Raw genomic sequence first — 20,451 nt, 5'->3', positions numbered from 1 at the left:
TAAGCACACGCAATCACGACCGGCGCGGTGAGTCCGACCGCGAACCGCACGCACGACCATGCGAGCTCCAACCAGCTCGAACTCCTCCCGTTCTCCGACAAATAACGATGATGATGAGTCTACGCCAACGCGATGGCAGAAGTGAATGCCAATCTCGAAGGCCTTGCTTTAGCAAGCAGTTACATCATACACGCCATGTTTGTGAAATACAAATCTCAAAGGCAATGCTTTTGTCAATAGTAAATGCCAATCTCGAAGGCCTTGCTTTCGCGAGCAGTTACGTCGTAGACGCCATCTTTGCAATTTGAATCTCGAAGGCCATGCTTTTGTTTGCATCACTTGAAAGATTCTGTTGCTTGCGACTCTCATGCGGCTAATATTACGGTCAAACGAGGCCAAGCTGCGTGAAAATGCACCATGGCCGCTCTTTTTGGTAGTCACTCGGTCGGCTCCGAGCGCACTTCGCGACGTATCATACGGGAACGTCCGACAGTTACGACGTAACAGCGGGGTTCCCAATACATTGTATCCTATGGGAGCTATGCCGGGACCGGCGGAAAACGACGTAACAGCCGGGAAAACGCAGCAGTGAGGAACGTAACAGCGGGGTTCTACTGTATAAATATCAATAATGCTGCCAAACTATGAGCGCTACAATGCACGTGTCAGTTCCTTCAAACACCAATTACCTGTTCAAGTACAAGCCACAAAAGTATGGCTGTTTTTGCACGAGGAAATGACTTAGACAACTCTGCTTTAAGTGTAAACTCCCTTGTAAGCCGGATCGTTGACTCAACCTGTCGAGCAAGGCTCATCGCCTTCTTTCTGCGGAAAGGCCATGTTCCGGAAGAAGTGAGTGCCCTTTTCGGGGATGTCGCACCTTCATTTGGTCATGTTAAACGAGTATGTAAAACTTTAAGATCGGAACTGTGGCAGCAGGTGCGCTTATTTTGCGCTCCCCTGGACCCCTTCCCTCGTTATTTGTCCAGCATGCCCAGCAACGTGTACTTCTAGACCAATTACATGTTTACACGCAACCCTACAACCTTCACTATCAGCTCAACGTAAAATGGAGCATAGAAATGCATTCTCCAACAAGAGTGCGTAGCTATGTCTGTCAAAAGGCGACAATGGTTATCTCCAGTTAAAGCTTTCGGCCTTTGACGGACCTTAAGTAGTAGTAGTAACAAAGAGCTCAGAAAAATAAAATGTGCCTTACGTCTATCGGAAGCGTGCGGAGACCTGCAAATGAATATGTCCAAAGGGCAGCATATGCAATAGGTTGCCGCTGCTAAGCACGTTATGACATTGTTTACTATAAATTTATTTCACTGAACAAAAGTAACGACTGCATTAAAGTTCCATTTATATGCAATAAAACCTCTTTAATTCGAAGTCACTGGGGTCGTGAAACATCTTTGAATTAAGAGGGTTTTTTTAAACAACAGAACATAACAAACATAAGGTAAAACGGGATCCAGGGAACTTTTCAATACTGAAAGCAATCGTAGATAGTGGTTTGCAGTGTCTGGTCAACATCGCTATGTGGTATTGCCTTGTGGCTCCATAGGATTGTTGTGTCCTCAGGTCTGCAGAAAAATCGGGATCAGGAATTGCCACACAGCAACCAAGACCTTTGAATTAACCAGGCTGACACAGGCCACCGCTTGAAATTATCCAGTAAAATTTGCATTAAAATATGCAGGACCACAAAAATTCTTCGAATTAGATGAAATTTCAAAACAGTCACGTTTAAATTATTGAGGTTTTACTGTATATGGACAAGCACATAGTATAAGAACTTTCATCAATCACGTAAAATTTTGATAAACAGTGGCACAGCACTGAACAATGCAGGGCTAGTAACGGACAAGGAGACGTTGCAAGGAATTTAAATTTGTAAGTTTAGGAGTGCAGCATACTTGTTTCCGAAGATGAGGTCCGCATCGGGAGCTCCTTTGGGGTGTTGATACTTGTGCCTTCGGTCGCGATTTAGGTTTAACACCACGGGTCTCTGCTGCGCTGCAAGCATTTCTGAACAAAAGGAAAACATAGAAAGAAACGAAGCCTCACTGTGTAAAATGCACAACACTTCTGCAGAAACAGTCTCAACCAACAAGATAAAAGCTCACTTTTGATGCCAAGAAAAGCAGCTTGGTCTTGTTCGTACATAGTGTAAGTGATACAGTAGAACCCCGCTGATACGTTTTTGAAGGGACCGTAGGAAATAAACGTAAGAGACGGGAAACGTAAGAGCCGAAAAACAGGAAAAACGGCAAAATATTTAGTGGTACAGAATTTTATTTCAATTCTTAGGAGCAGCACGAAAATTGGCGCGCTCAGCCGCGATCTAGTCGATGGATAGAAACGCGGAGCTTAGGACGGCCTTATCCACAGAAATGTAATCAACGTATGTGATTTTTTTAACACCAACAGCTGTAGGCATGAAAAAACTAAGCACACGCAATCACGACCGGCGCGGCGAGTCCGACCGCGAACCGCACGCATGACCATGCGAGCTCCAACCAGCTCGAACTCCTCCCGTTCTCCGACAAATAACGATGATGATGAGTCTACGCCAACGCGATGGCAGAAGTGAATGCCAATCTCGAAGGCCTTGCTTTCGCAAGCAATTACGTCATACACGCCATGTTTGTGCAATGCAAATCTCAGAGGCTATGCTTTTGTCAATAGTAAATGCCAATCTCGAAGGCCTTGCTTTCGCGAGCAGTTACGTCATAGACACCATCTTTGCAATTTGAATCTCGAAGGCCATGCTTTTGTTTGCATCAATTGAAAGATTCTGTTGCTTGCGCCTCTCATGCGGCTAATATTACGGTCAAACGAGACCAAGCTGCGTGAAAATGCGCCATGGCCGCTCTCTTTGGTAGTCACTCGGTCGGCTCCGGGCGCACTTCGCGACGTATCATACGGGAACGGTCCGACAGTTACGACGTAACAGCGGGGTTCCCAATACATTGTATCCTATGGGAGCTATGCCGGGACCGGCGGAAAACGACGTAACAGCCGGGAAAACGCAGCAGTGAGGAACGTAACAGCGGGGTTCTACTGTATAGGGCACACTTAGAGATGTAGTAAGAAGGATGACACAAGCGCGAACTATCAACAAATGTTTGTCAATAGTTAGCATTTGTTGATATGGCTTGAAACATCCTTCTTACTACGTCCCTGTCTAAGTGTGCACTACTCCACTCACTTTTGACGTCACCAAGGCACGTGTTGTCGCTATAACTAAGTGATATAACTAAGGCCATGCAGTGAACATGAACATCAAGCACAAAATTAAAGTGTCCCTTTTTCATGCGGGCCAGTACATCGTGCAACTGGATCTGTCTCAATTCTGAATTAATTAGAAATGATGTCACTGAAAAGCTTTGTGATAAATTGTTTGTTGCGAATGCGATGAAGCATGGTTAGAGTATCCACCAAGGTGACATTTTTAATAGGTACAGCCGACTTTTGTTAATTTGACTCATAGTTTAAAGTCAAAGCACTAAGGTATTCCAACAAGAAATCGTTTGACACTATTAACAAAAAATTGCTTGGTTTGAACGCAGAAGTGTGTCACTTCAATTCATTCGAGCCCGCTGGTGTTCCTTATACCTGCAGCAGAGATATAAAAGGCCTACAAAGTCTGAATTAATGAGAGTTCACTGTAGTTTGTAACCATGACAGGTGCACAGGCCATGCAGTGAACAGTAACACCAGCCACTTACACCCACTGGCCTTAAGATTTAAGAACAACTATTGCAGAAGCCACAGTTCTTGCAGCATGATTACCGCGCTTTCTTCTCTCCCTCACCTTGGTAATCTTCTTCCTCTTGCCTTTCGTTGATGTTTAATGTGAGCATCTTCACTTGTTCCTTCTCTGCTCTCTCAGCCTAAGAGAAATAGAGCCAAGGAATGTGAAAATGGCTTTAGAAACAATACGAGACGCAAGAAGACGCAGCATTTAGGTCCACAATTAGTGGAGCTAGCCTGTGGCAAAGAGCTCAGTAAATTTTTGCAAAACACTTCAAAAACTCAAGGAATATTATAATAATAATTAGAGCTGTGCGAATAGCAAAATGTTGGGTGCGAAGCGAATTCGAATAATAAAGATTGAGTGCGAATCGAATCGAATAATTTCGAATAATTCGAAGTGAAATTACAGAAAAAGTTGCAGAGAATCCCTAAGTATGTTCTTGTGAGATAGCAACATGAAAGTGTTTCTTTTCGCTAGGTTGATGAAGCGCTGGTGGGGTCATATTTCATAGTTGTCTTTCTTATCAAGAATGAGGCATTGTAGAGGCCGAATTGTATTTATGTACATGATTTGGTGCAACCAAAGTGTTGCCGACGACACTTTACACGTGATAGGCAGAGATGCCATTTCCTCAGCCTCTCCTTCTCTTTCAACTTCTGTGGAAGGCCAACTGAAGTGGCAGACAAGGGTGTGCTCTCTTCAAGTCTGGAGTTCCAAATCTGCCTCGTAGACGTCGATATATAAGAACATCTGAAATTTTGGATGCTAAAAAGCTTCGGCGTCCGATTTTTTGGATTTCCTGCCTAAATTTCAGGTCCAAAACAGCATTAATTGAGCCCCCAACTCTGCCACATCTTTCGTCTCCATATTGGAACCAGCGTTTCCTTGAGTTAAAGGAGTACTGACATGAATTTTAAAAATTTTCGGGTTATTGCTCTGAATGAAAGCACGGGTGTCGAGAACCCTAAAAAGAGTGTCGTGGTGCCTGGGGATGCATTGCATATATTTTTAATACCGCTTCTTTCAACCAGCAGTTTCGGTTTCGGTTTCGAGAGGGCGGCTTCATAGTGACGTGTCAAGTCTGCTCGTGACGTCACGGGCAGACTGCAACCCACGAAATATGCACCTGCTGTCCTTTGCTGTCAGTCGAACGTGGTTCATGATGAGTGAACTGTCGTCCAGTGCCTCCGACAGCAATTTCTGTGATTTAGGCTGCATGCAGAACCCAGATTTCGCAAACCAAGTGAGCCGACTTGAAACGTCATAGGGCTCTCCATGCGGTGAAGCTGCCTTGCAGATGCTGGGAGATGAAAACTTTAAAATCAAACTTAAATATTTATACGTGTTTCCCGGATGCGGTGTGAGGAGAGCGTTAACACTACATGCCAAGGAAAACAAAAACGTCCGTTTTGCTGCACTTCAAAATCGTGTCAGTACTCCTTTAATACATTTGCGACCGTAGCGGAGCTTGAAAAGCAGCTTTGCCGCAATACGGGGGTGTGATGAGGTGAAGCATATTGAAAATCTAAGGACCACTTCCAATCAGACGTTGACAGTCTCTTGGCTAAGTTCGACCGTAACGGACCTTGAAAGGCAGCTTTGCCGCAATACGGGGGTGTGAGGAGGTGAAGCATATTGAAAATCTAGGGACCACTTCCAATCAGACGTTGACTGTTTCTTGCCCAAGTTCGACCGTAACGGAGCTTGAAAGGCAGCTTTGCCGCAATACGGGGGTGTGATGAGGTGAAGCATATTGAAAATCTAGGGACCACTTTCAACCGGACTTTGTCTCTTGGCTAAGTTCGACCGTAACGGTGCTTGAAAGGCAGCTTTGCCGCAATACGAGAGTGTAATGAGGTGAAGCATATTGAAATATCTGAAGGGGTCACTTTCAACCGGACGTTGACTGCATTTGTCTTTGGCAAGTTCGAATAGTTCGAATAGTAAAATTTCAGTGCGAATCGAATCGAATAGCAAACACTATTAAAAAAATATTCGAAATTTCGAATATTCGCACACCCCTAATAATAATTGTTGGGGTTTAACATCCCAAAACCACGATATGATGATGAGAGACGTCGTAGTGGAGGACTCCGGCAATTTCGATCACCTGGGGTTCTTTAACGTGCACCTAAATCAAAGTACACAAGCCTTGAGAATTTTCGCCTCCAACAAAAATGCGGCCACCACGGCCGGGATTCGATCCCGCAACCTGCGGGTCAGAGTCGAGCTCCATAACCACTAGACCACAGTGGCAGGTCAAAAACTCAAAGAACCAGTTATACTAAAAAGAGTGTGTACAAGTTCGCAGGTCACTATCCCAAGTATTCCTATGGCAGCACAATCTGTGAACTTTTGACTACCCCTGTACTCAGTACTAGACACTGTGGCAGAAGATGGAAGGTCTAAGACTGTAACAATATCGAAATGCTTTGATTGTAGCGAGCTTGCTCGGTAAGGTCGCTCACCTCCTCCCTGTCCTTCAGGTTCTGTGCAAGCTCTGAAGACACCGGAACCTCCAGGCTCTTGAACTGCAGACACACACGTGCATGGCCTTAATATCATACACCTTAATTTACGCAAGCAACGATTAATGCCTGTTAATTTCAGTGAACTTTTAATTGTTTTGTTTGACACCAGGTGTACATTATGCACTTGGCTAATGTGCAGACACCAAGTTAAACTTTTAAATACGATTACAACCTTCTTTGCTGACTAAGGCAGGCTAATATCCATAGAAATGACATGCCTTAAATTTCTTTGTGTTGCACTGAAAAGTCAAATCAGCATTTAAAACAACTGACGTTTTACAGGCAGTTTCTGACAAGTCACACGGCAACCAAAGAAGCATTCAGGACAGAACAATAAATATTTAAGCCTTTTTTTCACAACTCTGATAATTTTGTAAGACAAATGAAGCAAGAACCAATTACCAAGCACTGACCTCCAACGACACAACTCATTCCTCATTGCATTACAGACAATGGTGAGACCAAAGACAATAGCATAGTGAGGGCTAACAGCTTCAGCCAGATAAACGAGAACCAAGATGTTTTATCTCAAACCTGGGGCTTGTTTCCTTTGCGGGTCATCAGGATAAAGTTCATGGTGTTCTTGTCTTCCTCTCCTTTCTTCTCCAGAAGGTTGCTATCTGCAATGACCAGATTTTTAAAAGTTACGTTGGAAAGTTCGACATTACGAGTACTAAGCAACAACTTCTAACATACCAGGTGTCCTAGGTAACATACTGTGTTTTTAATTAAAAAAAAGAGAAGCAAAGCCTTTTGCATAGACAAGACAAACTGTGTTAGTAAACTCCTGAAGAAACCCTCAGTACTTCTGCATTGCTATTAATAGAGTAATTAGTAGATCGTGACATCAAATAAACTTCTTAGTTTATTAAGTTTATGGCTGCAATGACAATGCAGAATTGGTAGAGAAGATTTCAAAATATATCTAGTGGTTCGTATAGCTGTTCTTTTTCCAGCCCGAAGACGGGCAGGAACCTTACCAAACAGTCACCAAACTTAAAATTTTGGTAACTGTTCTTTACTGATTACTAGTACTAGTATGTATATCAATAAAAACAAAAAGTGCTGATATTTCTCCTAGGAGGTTGCTAACAACACACTGTTGGTTTCATTTGAAGGGAGGTTTCCAAATTGTTTTTCTTTAAACGAGGTCCACATTAACTGTGTGTCACTTTAACTGTGTCACTTTAGAGATGCAATGAAATGCAATTAAGAACATTGCGACAACAATTGAATGTAAAGTATATGTACACTGTAAATACCATAGTGCGCATTATCACTATCAGGCACAAACGATTTCTACACCTCCAGCATTGTTGAAAAAGCCAGCACTGCATAAGTAGAAAACGTTATTATTCTGGTCCATTTAATAGCCCCTGCGATTTTGAACTTCACACCTCAGCATCTCTTTCAGCCATAGTGCAAGGATTGAATGTCACGTTAGCAGCATGCCACCGGAGTTTAGGAGTTAACATACTAAAAATCATTACTGTTCAAAAACAAAAACAAGAAAACTGAGAACTTGTTATATAGTCACGTGCTAGCATCACACGAAGCAACGCAGGAGTGCGTCTTTAAAATTTAAACAGACTGAGGCAAACGAATGGACTTACATGTTTTTTTCTGTTGGCCTGTGCCCTTTAGGCTCATGGGTATGACGATATCTCCCTGTGGTTTCACCGAGTCCTGGCTACGATGCTGGAATATAGGTAAAGTGCGTTCAGAGCTTTCAAAGAAGTTTGTTTGCGTATGACAAGTAAAAAGAAAGTTCAAAACATCTGTACAATAAGAAGTTAAAAAACCTCATGTTCGTTTACAACACATGAAACACACAATACAGCTATGCATAATCTACCTTTACACATAGCCTGCGCCTCCAATTTTCAAACCTTGAATAAAGGGTGGAAAAAAAATACCTACATACGTACTATTACAAAACCTGCGAGACTGAGCCAGCCCCACACAATGATGTTCAAATCTTCATAAAAGCAACCAAGCACACTTGTCAGTGCGTGAACATTTCCACATAAATAATCTTCTTCTGCATGCATCACTGAAATGTACCGAAGTGAAACATTGCTCATAAATGGCACGCCACAAAACTGTCGTAGCCCCTGTGGCAGAACAGCCAGAATCACACCATTTCAAAGCCTTCAGTCCCGAAGGAAGCCTTAAATTTAATAACCTGTAGCAGCCTTGACAGAGTGTGAGAGAGTTATAAAACAAACCCAAAAAATTACACAGTAAAGCCCCAATATAATTAATATAGACATAACGAAGTGTCAGATATAGCAAAATATATCTAGAATGCTCCTTAAGCAAATGAGGTTGTAACAAATACACGCTGGTAATAAAATGTTAGGTATTTGCGTCAGATGTGGTCAGCCAGCATTGACCAGTTCAAAATTAAAGATAGGACTAAAGCTTAGCACTCAGGAATGCCTGGCCTACTTTTAACAAGAGACTGTCGAGAGTTCAACAACAACGACCATCTTCCGCGAGTTTTTTGAGATGCAATGTGATTCTGCAGGCTAACACACACACAAGCTGTACATCGATAAGAATTTGTCATTCTCTTTCCAAGAGAACAGGGTGCAGCGACTGCTTTTTCTGACATCCTTGGGAGCACACGAACAGTGTACAATTGCTCTGAAGGTTTCAAGACTTGCGAAAAAAAGAACAAAGCATTGGCACGAGACTCACGAGTATGCTTTCCGACAGCATCTTGTCAAATGCCGCCATAAAGTCGTCATCCTCGGGACAGGGGGCGCGCCGGGGCCTTTGACCGACCAATGTGACGTCTTGCTGAGAGCTCCCAGGGTCCTCGTCCAAGTTGCCGGCTTCATCCTCAGTGCTTGACCCAACCTCATCCTTAAACAGCAGATATGACATCAGTGATCGGCCTTCACTGAGCATTCTTAGTGAAAATCTAGGATACTCACAGCCGGGATTCGTAGCCATGAGTCATAAAAATAAAACCAAATCATTCTAATAATATCTGGGGTGTTGCATGCCAAAACCACGATATGATTACGTGGAGGGCTTTAGAAATTTCTACCAAGTGGTGTTCTTTAACATGCACTGACATCACACAGTACACAGGACTGCAGCATTTCACCTCCATTGAAATGCGACCGCTGCGGCCAGGATCAAAACCGCAACCTTCAGGTCAGCAGCCGAGCACCGTAACTACTGTACCACAGCGGCAGACAAACCAAATCGTGCTAGAATGCACTAAAACATGTCATGGTCAGCAAGGTGCGTTACTAAAGTCACACAGAAGCGTAATTCTTGGCATACGAAGATAATTTTCACAAAACAGCTGAAAAATAAGAACACTGAATTGACTGTTCTAAAGCGCAGGCAATCGAAAAACTGTGAAAGAAAATAGGAATGGTAAACATGGAGAATGCAATGCATCATAGACATGCCCTGCTAACTCTAGTAACGATAAAGCAACAAGTTGATGACTTATACAGCACTCTCAGAACATCGAGACCATAGAGAAAATGGGACTTGACAGAAAGTACTTTCATGACACTTGCAAACCTTGACAAACTTTTGATATCAACTAGAGAACTTAACCATTACATAAATTCACTAAGCAGTTAGTAATATAGTCAAGAGGCTAACAGGTTAACCAGAACACAGCTATGGACCAAACGTACTTCAAGCGGCTGGCTCTGGCTTCCACTGTAGACATCCGTGTCACCGTCGCCCTCCACGTCTCCGTCCTGGTCACTGCATTCACCACTGTGGTTTTCTTCATCAGGTTCCTCTGAAGAAAGAAAGATAGTTGTGTGCAGCAAACATAGCACATTAGCATACCTCTCAACAGCAGCTCCAAGTAGTTGCTATGTGCCCTTGGTAGGCTTGTGCCAATATTCGAGCTCTTCGAATATTCGAACGAATATTACAGTATTCGAATTCGCTTCGATTCGAATTTAAATTATTGGAGATTTCGAAGTATTCGAAATGAATGAATAGGTGTATATTAATCCGCATGTAACCGCCCTGTAAAGGTGGTTTCACTGCAGTAGAGGAGTGCTATGCCGTGAATGCACCGTTCCAGGAAGAATCCGCACTGCCGTGAAGCCCCCTTTCGAGGTTAAATGAACAGATTACCCTCACATCGATTCATCATTTTTTAAGTTTAAAAGCTTGTTATACCAGCTTATATGCTCCAGGTATAGTAAATTTTAAAACGTCACATATTTTACAGGTTATCACCTGCATTCTACCGAAAGCCAAATCCTGCTACTATTCAAGGTCGCTTCCACTTGCTTTGAACCAAAAAGAATGACATTTGAACATGCCTTGTTACAATTTTAAAACATTGTGCCGGTTGGTTGGGTCATGACAAATACGGTCATTTTTCTTTATAATATGTGACATATACCATTCGAATTCGATTCGAAATTATTCGACCAAAATCACTATTCGCTTCGAATTCGCTTCGAACCTAAAATTTGCTATTCGCACAAGCCTAGCCCTTGGGCACATAATAGAGAGCACAAGATGCACAACCAACCTTCAACTTCTTGAATCGGGCTGAGGTTTTCCAACTCTTTGGCTTTGTCCCCATCTTCACCGCCAGCTGCAGGTGGAGATAGGTATTCGGCTGCAAAGGCAAGAAAATAAAGAACAAGGCCGTTCAGTTGTACCAAATATAGTAACCCTTCACCTTCCGTAGACAAGAGTGGCACGTCCGTGCACAGTGCACACCCACTACCGCGGACTGGAAGATGTTGTATATAGCAAAATGTCCCAATCTTTCTCAGCAAAGGCAGTCTTAGCAAGTCCACATGTTTCGTTCCCCTTTTTATACAGAGATGGTACTGCAGTAATTTAATATCATTTTTTACTACCACAACTCAAGAAAAAGTGACTGCAAGCCACGTAGGAAAGCCAAGTCCCTTCCGTACTTAATGTTTTTCTAAAAGAACGAAAGGTATTGTTTTGGATGCATTTCTTGAGCCAATTTCAGCATGCTGAAACCACAGAGGGACAAAAAAAAGGACAATTTGGCATTGTCTCTTTTTTCAAAAGTGTCTCTGGATGCAAAGGGTTAAGCACACTAAGCCTCAGTCTTACAGTGGCTACGTATTTAACTTGCCATTTCGTCATGAAAAGCGTAGCCATGCCTGACACATTGCACACATCAACATGACTCACGACAACCGCTGCTCGTAGTGTATAAGTAAAGTAGGGTGCCGGCAGCATCCGAATAAACGTGGTAGGCCAAAACACTGCAGTTCACGGATCGCAGGGGAGTACGTCAAGGCATAATCTTGCATATAATGACAAAGACAGGTCAATTACAGACACAAGGGAGAAAACGGGCAACACAAGCTCCACATTCTGACAAGCGAATACATTACATTTTCTCTTCTACACTCACACAGCTTGGGTTTGAGCTCGGACATGAGATCCTCAACGGCAGCCGTAGCCTCCTCGGCACTCTCACACAGTTTTATCTTCGGTCGTAGTGGAAGCAGTGTGTCCTTGACAAGGTAGTCCACCGTGATGGGGAAGAGGTTTTCCTCCCCGTACGTGTCGGACGACTTCTTCTGCCAGTAATATTGCTGCGAAATGGCCAGACAAACGAGAACCAGATAAACGCCCTTGCGTAATGTCTACATGACATCCCTATGCACATACACTCAAACCTCATTACAACAAAGTCGCATCTGCCACGAAAATAACTTCGTTATATCCGAAAATTCGTTATAAACGTTTATTTGTAACACTGTAGCTATGACAAGGCTATTCTTCATTTACTTCGTTATAACCGATAATTCGTTATATCTGTGTTCGTTATAACGAGGTTTGAGTGTAGTTCATCAGCTCTCTGCTTCAAAGGAGCGTCCAACGCTGTATTTGAACCATGCTCCATGACTACGGCGAAATTTACTTTTCTAAATGCCTCAGGTTCAGCCACCATGTGCAGGAAAAGCGTAATAAGAATAAGCCTCATTCTGATGTTGCATCGTTTGACAGCATCAATAAATGGCAAGAAAACGAATCAACAACATAGCATCACTCATCTTGCCAACACACGTATCTATGCCTTCTGCTTTCTTAAGTCCTACAGTGGTTTTACACGCCATTAGGTCCCGTTCAAATAATAAACAAGATATTTCCCGAGGTCTCGCAAAGTAAATGGCTATAAAATACTGCCAAACCTCACTAACAACATTCCTCGCGATCACCAGATCTGAACATTGTGTTCAGCACGTTCATGCAATGTTTTTGAGACTGCAACGTATATGTTGTTTCTGCTTTCCAGAAGTAACATATTAAAAGGATTTTCTAGAACTTACACTTGCATCATAATGAAGCAAATTCGGCAAATCCATTTGTTACAGCTGCACAGCTTGCTTGCACACATCACGACATTAATGCACATGTTCTCTTGGTATCACACGAGCTTCCGCAAAGTGTGCAATGACTGGATTAGCAGTCCGACACACATAAATTTTCTAGCCCTGCCCATCCATCGCTTAACACTCGGGTCTCAAGGAAGGACCATTTACCTGGAAGAAGACCAGGAAGCAATCGAGTTTCTTCTTGGAAGACCCTGTGTTGAAGTACTGTCCGCAAGTCTCAAGCAAGATGCAGACCAGTCGTATGCGGAACAGGCTGTCCGGTGGATCCAAGGCACTTGGAGACCCTGAAGAAGACGTCACTTTTCAATGACAGCAAAAGGTGACAAATTAGACTATGCAATAACATGTCGCAACAAGCCATTACAGCCAGCGGAAGACTGGTCAACCAGTAACTACTTAGCACACTAATTATGCAATGATTCCTTTACTTCAGTTCGATTTCGCTCTGCCATTTACTCAAATGAATGGCCATCTTGGCGATAGCAAAGGTCATACAAGCAATCAAAGCCAAACTAAAAATGAGCAAAAAGTTTAGCACAGCAGGGCTTCAGAAAATTTCTGGCCACCAGCTCTCCCAGAGTGTTGAAATTGCAATGAAAGTTTCAAACCTGTGAGAAACTAAGTTTCAGATAGTGTAACATATTTTGAAGAATGCTCCAGTGCAAGATTTTAAGTTTAAAATGCGAATAGATGGGTCACGAAGAGCTAGAAGAGATGAACATTTATGACACCTAAGTTGAAGAAATGCCACCACAACCATGCAAGCTTCAGGAACTGCTGCAACGTGCGTGTGCTCACCGTTGAGGTTGACACCAAAAGTGATGAAAGAGTAAAGAACTTTGAAGATGACAGATGACTCGACCATGCGGTAGTTGTAAAGCTCGCCGAGGTAGTGCACCACGCTCACTCTCCGCTGATTGTACTTTGGGTGATTAACCTGGTAAGAAACAGACAGCATAAATGGCACACTATAGAAACCAGTAAATTCTGCTTTGTACTTTACCTAACCAACATTGTGAAAGGAAGTCAGAGTAAAGATAAATTAATCATGGAGGAACCATTGGTACACAGAAGGGCAAGCCCTTTTCTACAACACACATTTGCAGCCAGTTATCCTTACTGATTGGCCAAAAACAATTCGCACCTTTCATTGCACTGCTGCACAGAATTAGTGGGACTGAATTAGAGTACTGTATACTTAAAGTTGTCAAAAGCACGCAGCACAGTCAAGGCTGACCTGGCTGCTGTATCAACAGATAGCAAGCTGTTCCAAAGGTAACACAAGCAGAACGACTAAGTCAATTTGACCAACTCTTCGAGTAGACACCAAAGATGAACCGCAGCACAGTCAGTCAGGCATCAGTAATGGACGAGGGTCCTTACATTAATGGTTGGCAACATTCATGGGAGATGTTCTTTACATGTTGTGGCGGGAAGTGTGCCCAAACATAGCATCAACAGACTGCTGGCAATTAAGGACAACGAACATGCGAGGACACGCCCCGAAGACTTGTAACCAGCGACGTTTTCAAAACAAGCAAAGGAAAATTATCTCGTCAACGAATCACATTTCTCAAAGCAGTGATAATCAAACCTTTCATGCACAGTGAGCATTGCACAATGCCCATGGTACAGCACAACATAACATTTTTATGTATTATGCATCCTAAATTCTGCATTATAACTAGACGTACAACATTAGGGCACTGGAATCGAAGCAAGCCAGTACAAGCAGCCGACGGTTATAATGCGGGGAACTCATTCTAGAACTGCCCAGAAACGACATATTGCTGTAATAAAGAAAAATAAAAAGAAGCAGAAAACAATGGCACACATCCGCTTCAAAGATCAAGCCAGATGATGACACTACCACTCATAGGACTACTTCAACAATTTTTAAGAGGTCAATGTAGCACCAATGCAAAAGAAACGACAGCAGAAACCTCACATCAACTTCTGCAGTAAATAAAAGCTTACTCGCGAGATGTAGTGGCTGTGGCTGTTCTACATCACATCAAACACATTGGGTCACATCCGAGTTCCACTACATCCTGTTCCCTCTTTTTACTCACCTCCATTCCAAGCCTAATGTCTTCCAGAACACCGTCCACAACCTGAGGGCCGACCGTTTCCTGTAAAAAGAAGCATTGAGCTAGCTGCATATTTGTTAATTAGGCCATTACTATTTGCCATCTTACAGTTGTCGACTTTACTACAATTATGTTGCATTGGAAATACTGTTGTAGACCTTACTGCACTTCACGGACTTCGCAGACATCTTACTGAATGTTCTCGTTGAATACAAAGGATAAACCACGGAATTATGTTTTTGAATGGGAACAATGAATGCAATAAATTGGCTATGGAGAAGAATTACAGAAATTTCATACACCTAAATAGTCTTTTTTTAAAACATGGCCTATTTCAAATTCTACATCTAAGACTGTCCAATAAGCCGCAAGATTTTTTTATGGGCATCTCCATGCAGAAATAATTGTGAAAAAGAACAATACACTCAAACCTCAATATAACGAACATGGATATAACGAATTATCGGTTATAACGAAGTAAATGAATAGTCTTGCAATAGACACAGTGTTACAAATAAACGGTTATAAAGAATTTTCGAATATAACGAAGTTATTTTTGTGGCAGATGAGACTTCGTTATAATGAGGTTTGAGTGTATTCTGACATAAGGAAAAAAAGAAGAAAAACCTTGAGTGAAGCTTGTCATAAAGCGGAGAAAAAGGTGGACCTGGGTGGGTTGCGCACTAATTAGTATATGACGAATAATCGATACTGAAGAGTGAAGGAATAGTTACCAAGGGATGGGAAACGCAGCAGAAATTGGCAGAGTAAGTGATGTGATAAGTTACAGGGGCTGTGCGACACTTTTCCGAGTAACCAGGAAATGACCTCATTATCGGAGCTTATTGCCTACTAATTGACTGCCACGAAAATTCTTAGAATCAGTCAAGTACAAGCGGGGTTACAGGGCTTTCGTCTCAGCAAGTGCACTGAAAGTTAGATGAAAGGGAGCGCTTTCTCTTCTTGTCTTCTTTGAATGCGTACGGCCAACGTATAAACTAGGCTTGTGCGAATATTTGAGCAGTTCGAATATTCGAACGAATATTACAGTATTCGAATTCGCTTCGATTCAAATTTAAATTCTTGGAAATTTCGAAGTCGGAATGAAATAATAGGTGTATATTAGTACGCATGTAACCCCCCTGTAGAGATGGTTTCACTGCAGTGAAGGGGTGCTATGCCGTGAATACACCTTTCCAGGAAAAATCCACATTGCCGCGAAGCCCCACTTTAAGGTTAAATGCAACATATTACCCTCACATCAATTCATCATTATTTAAGTTTAAAACCTTGTTATACTGGCTTATATGCTCTAAGTATAGTAAATTTTAAAACGTAACATATTTTACAGGTTATCACTTGCATTCTACCGACAGTCAAATCCTGTTAGTACTATTCAAAGTTGCTTCCACTTCCTTTGAACCAAAAAGAATGACATTTGCACATGCCTTGTTTAAATTGTGGAGGTTAGTTGGGTCATGACAAACGTGCTCATTTTTCTTTACAATATGTGATATATACAATTCGAATTCGATTCGAAATTATTCAACCAAATCGCTATGCACTTCGAACCTAAAATTTGTGTTCTTTATTGTCCGCGTCTTCTTCGCGCTGTTTTTAACCATGGATTCTTACCAACTGGCTCGCATTCACTCGCTTTTAAGCTACAATTTACTATTCGCACAAGCCTTATAAACATTGCACGTGACTCAGTTGACCATGATGCAACATGCCACAGTAACTTTGCAACTCGTGATGTTGAAATCAGCCAATGGCCGTGTCTTTTGGGCATGTGATGCAGTTTATTTTGGTATAGGCATCATTTGTTGAGAGAAGAGCGAGCGATTTCTAGCTTACTTTGAACTTTAATTGTAGATTTCCTGCCACGTGCTGCGCTATAATGTTTGGATCGCGTGTTCTCGGGAGCCTTGACTACCAATTGGCAGCATTTTCTGACCATGTTCAAAAAGTGTTGCAGGGCCTCTTTAAGAAATCTGCAGGCATTAAATGGAATTAGCTTGCATATGACAGGGCAAATGGCAGATCACTGGGAGAGACCTTTGTCCTGTCGTGCAATGTAATAGGCTGAGGAAGATGAAGATGATATGAAACCTTGCATGGGCAATGATATGAAAGATGAACATTACGTGATATGCAACCAGGCCTGCCAGCAGATTGGCCATACACCGAATGTTGTAGTACTTGACATTCCAGATGGCGACCAGACACTTGGTGGCATAGGCGCACACTTCGGGATCTTCCCAGTCCAGCTTGCGCATCTGACGGAGGATCTGCGTTAACAGAGCGGAACAACTCTCGCGACAAAACAGGAGAGAACAACGACTTGCACACATAAGCCACTAATGCAAGCTATGGCAGCGAAGCTTAACCACTAGCATGTTCTTGAAGCTTAAAGGGACCGACAACTGATTTTTCTCAACCCAGTTTTTTACGGCGCGACAGGAAGCTCACCCTTCGTAGCGTTTGCAGCTGCAGCGGTTTATCCGAAAAGCACGTAGTTATTTTAAAAGCAGTATTTTTCGATCTGAAAGGCTCCAAACACGCATGGAGGCTTGCTCCAGCAACGCTGAGAATTGATAGTGATGCCGCTAGCCCTTGTGAAAGCTGTCGTTGTTCTGCTTTCGCAGGAGTTACTGTAACTATGCTTAACAACCTTTATTTTAAGCTTTCCAACCAGTTTTGAAAATAGCAAGCTGTTACAATTAGATGTGTGGCTTTATACACCTTCCCGGTATTTGTACAGCGTTGTGTGCGCCTGCGCCCAAGGTTGCCTGCGCCTGTGTCATGGATGGCTTGTCCCAGCGTCGTTACTCTCTCGATACACGAGCCAAGCCAAGTAATCGAAAACGTAACTGTGCATACGCACGGCTGCACCGAGTAGCAGCGCACATCATTTCTGAGACGAAGTGTAGGTAGCAAAACTATGTCGCTCCAAAATCTTAGCGACCTGTAAACTGCGGGCACGGTTGCATGAGCACGCTGAAAAGTTGCTCAAGACGCGCTGACGAGCATGGGATCATTACGTCACGCGAAGGCAGCGCCACTTTAATGCATACTACTAACGCAGGCCTATATGCACATTATTATGGAGTAGTACCTTTTAATATAAAGAAACGTACAATATTTCAATACTAACAATAAAATCGTCGACCGCTTACAGCAATCAACGGTCACGTGGCCGTCTTCATCGGATCATGCATGTTTTTGCCGCCAGAGGCGCCACAGGTCATTCTTCGCGACTTTCAATTAAGAAATAAAAATATAAGTACAACTCTCACGAAAAAAACAGGGTTGGTTTGAGTCAGTGCAACGGACAATCTTTACATCAGTGGAGTCAACTCATTTCGTATTCTGGGTAGTTGTCGGTCCCTTTAAACGACGAAATTTAACATGCTCAAAAAGCACCTCTTATTTAATGGGACACTAAAGTGAAACAATGAACTGGTTTCGATTGATAAATTGTACTCTCAGAGCTGTAATGAAGTTAATGTCACCATCACCGTTGTATTAATAGAGGAGAAAATCAAGGTCAAAGTTTCATTCTTAAATTTTGCGCCGAAATCTCTGCGCGTGACGTCACACACGTGTACTTTTAGTACTTTGGCGACACTGGCTCAATGAAATTTTCTGAAACTTGATTTGTTAGGTCCCTGGCACCCTCAGAGAACAATGTACTTCATTTTTACTGACTAGGAACTACGTAGGCCCTTGTGTACGGCGGCAAAAGCTATGAAGTCACGATAATTGGTGCGGGAATGGCAATGTGACGTCGCCACCAGCATTTTCTTTTCGCGGGTTTCCTCGCTTACCAAGCATCTTATCAAGCAAGCGTGATGATTTTGGTATAGTGAAAGAGTACTTTACTAACAGAAGAATCGTTTTTCTCTTTAGTGTCCCTTAGCAGTCTGCCAGCAACTGATAGCAGTGCCACAAGGACACTTTTGATCGTGATCAGGGTGGATTCAGATCAGGTGCTCCTAAATGGTCATTTCTGATCGCGATCAGGCACGATCAGGATCAAGACGATCACCATCTGTGCCAAACTCTATGTGGTTTAATTTGGACCATGTAACAGTGACCGCTGTTGTTCGCGATCAAGAAATGCAAACCAGATCGGCCCTGATCGCGATTGAAAGTGCCTGAGTGACAGCGTTTTTACATGAAGTCCAATTTCTCTCTAAGGTAATATACTAACAGGCTTTATATTTGAATACTATTCATTGATGATTATGTTACTGAACGTTTTACAAATCTTTTTGCTACAAACCCAAACAGTAATGACACAAAATGTGATCATCACCAACAGATCATGACATCTAGTTTGTACACATGGGCCCACTTGACAAATGAATAGCCACACCTTTTCGGTGTTGCTCTTTGTGAGGTCCTTATAGAGAAGCTTGCGAATATACTCGTGAAGTGGTGGTCGCACAGCACGAACAGACTGCAAGGAAAGCAGAAGAATGAAAGCGGAAACAGACATCAGAGAACGTTGCTTTTCGATCCATTTAAAGATTGACAGGTTATGTTGAACATCAAAGCCAGCTGCATTATCAGGAACAATAGCATGTCAACACTGATGTTAACCCTAGGTACCTCCTCTTCTAGTCTGTTGCAATGTCGCAAAAATATAATCCAGGCTATCCCGAACAACGCTTGCCATTTCACCAGATCAATATCGTATTACAAACAACCAGGTAATGCAAGATAAATAACATGACTCAAACGGCTGTCTAAAACGCCTAGTCAGGAAAATGTGTGCTTACCATGGGTGCTTCAGGGGGATTGCAGTAGTAGAAGGCATTCTCGATCATGGTGATGTACCGGCTATCCAACGCCTGAACAGCCTTCTTCCGCATCATTTGTTCCTGGAAGAAAAACACAAAGAGCACACATTGCTCGCCGGGAGAATCTTTGACTTCTGGTCACTCTTGAAAATGGTGCATAGCATTCACTTCCGTTTGGTTTAGGGAAACAAGGAGGCTTACAAAAACATAAGCGGAGGGGCACTTACCAAGTAAACCTTCGTCCTCTGATGCGATTCAGGCGACCGGAACAGAAAACGGCCACAGGTCTCAAGGAGGTTACAAGCCATTTCTATGTAATGATGGCTGAAGTCCAGCAGGAGATTCTGAATTGATAAAAACATGTTATTTGATCATTTTAGATATTCAGCCAATGTAGTACTGTGCCCAATATGGCTGCCATGTCTAACGATGCTGTATTTTGCACAAATATTTAAGTATTTCATCTAACTGTGCGTCCTGATAAACATCCTTTGTCCTTTGTTTTTACAGTGGAACCTCGTTAATGCGTACCTGCCGGGAACGCCGCATAACTACGCACTAAACGGTAGTACGCATTAACCACCAAGTAAAAATTTGCATCTCTTCGCGTATGCCATCGCCGCCAGCAAAGAAATATATACAGTGCCACAGCAAATATTGCCTAAACTACCCACTGCAAAGCCTTTTCTTTGTTTTTGCCAAAGTGGAAATATTATGGCACTCTCGCACGACCGTCCGGTAGTGCCGATAGCGCGCGGTAGCGACGCCAAGGAGCATTTCGGAACTATTACAGGGTCCGGTATACGCAGTTACCGACATAGCGACGGAACGGACAGTGTCAGCTATATGTGTGTGCGTCTGTACCGC

At 42.8% G+C, this 20,451-nt stretch overlaps 1 protein-coding gene across 3 annotated transcripts in view; it reads right to left on the bottom strand.

Annotated features, from left to right (window-relative positions):
• Positions 1-20,451, bottom strand: part of LOC119396578 (regulator of nonsense transcripts 2) — a 39,649-nt gene that overhangs the window by 4,268 nt on the left and 14,930 nt on the right. For 2 of the 3 annotated variants that reach the window (XM_037663851.2, XM_049417146.1), the window contains exons 23-38: positions 19,812-19,928; positions 19,564-19,665; positions 19,158-19,241; positions 16,924-17,067; positions 14,759-14,818; positions 13,485-13,623; positions 12,834-12,985; positions 11,699-11,882; positions 10,829-10,918; positions 9,966-10,075; positions 9,001-9,168; positions 7,911-7,995; positions 6,832-6,917; positions 6,235-6,297; positions 3,824-3,902; positions 1,923-2,034 (exon numbers count right to left, since the gene is read on the bottom strand). In XM_037663851.2, coding sequence (XP_037519779.1) covers positions 1,923-2,034; positions 3,824-3,902; positions 6,235-6,297; positions 6,832-6,917; positions 7,911-7,995; positions 9,001-9,168; positions 9,966-10,075; positions 10,829-10,918; positions 11,699-11,882; positions 12,834-12,985; positions 13,485-13,623; positions 14,759-14,818; positions 16,924-17,067; positions 19,158-19,241; positions 19,564-19,665; positions 19,812-19,928 — 1,775 coding nt within the window. The remainder of the gene's footprint in view (positions 1-1,922; positions 2,035-3,823; positions 3,903-6,234; positions 6,298-6,831; positions 6,918-7,910; positions 7,996-9,000; positions 9,169-9,965; positions 10,076-10,828; positions 10,919-11,698; positions 11,883-12,833; positions 12,986-13,484; positions 13,624-14,758; positions 14,819-16,923; positions 17,068-19,157; positions 19,242-19,563; positions 19,666-19,811; positions 19,929-20,451) is intronic. The other variant, XM_049417147.1, reaches the window with a different exon arrangement.

This window comes from Rhipicephalus sanguineus, chromosome 6 (genome assembly GCF_013339695.2).
Source record: "Rhipicephalus sanguineus isolate Rsan-2018 chromosome 6, BIME_Rsan_1.4, whole genome shotgun sequence".
Classification (NCBI taxonomy): domain Eukaryota; kingdom Metazoa; phylum Arthropoda; class Arachnida; order Ixodida; family Ixodidae; genus Rhipicephalus; species Rhipicephalus sanguineus.
Note: the sequence above shows the minus strand (reverse complement) of the source record. Positions and strands in the feature narration are given on the sequence as shown.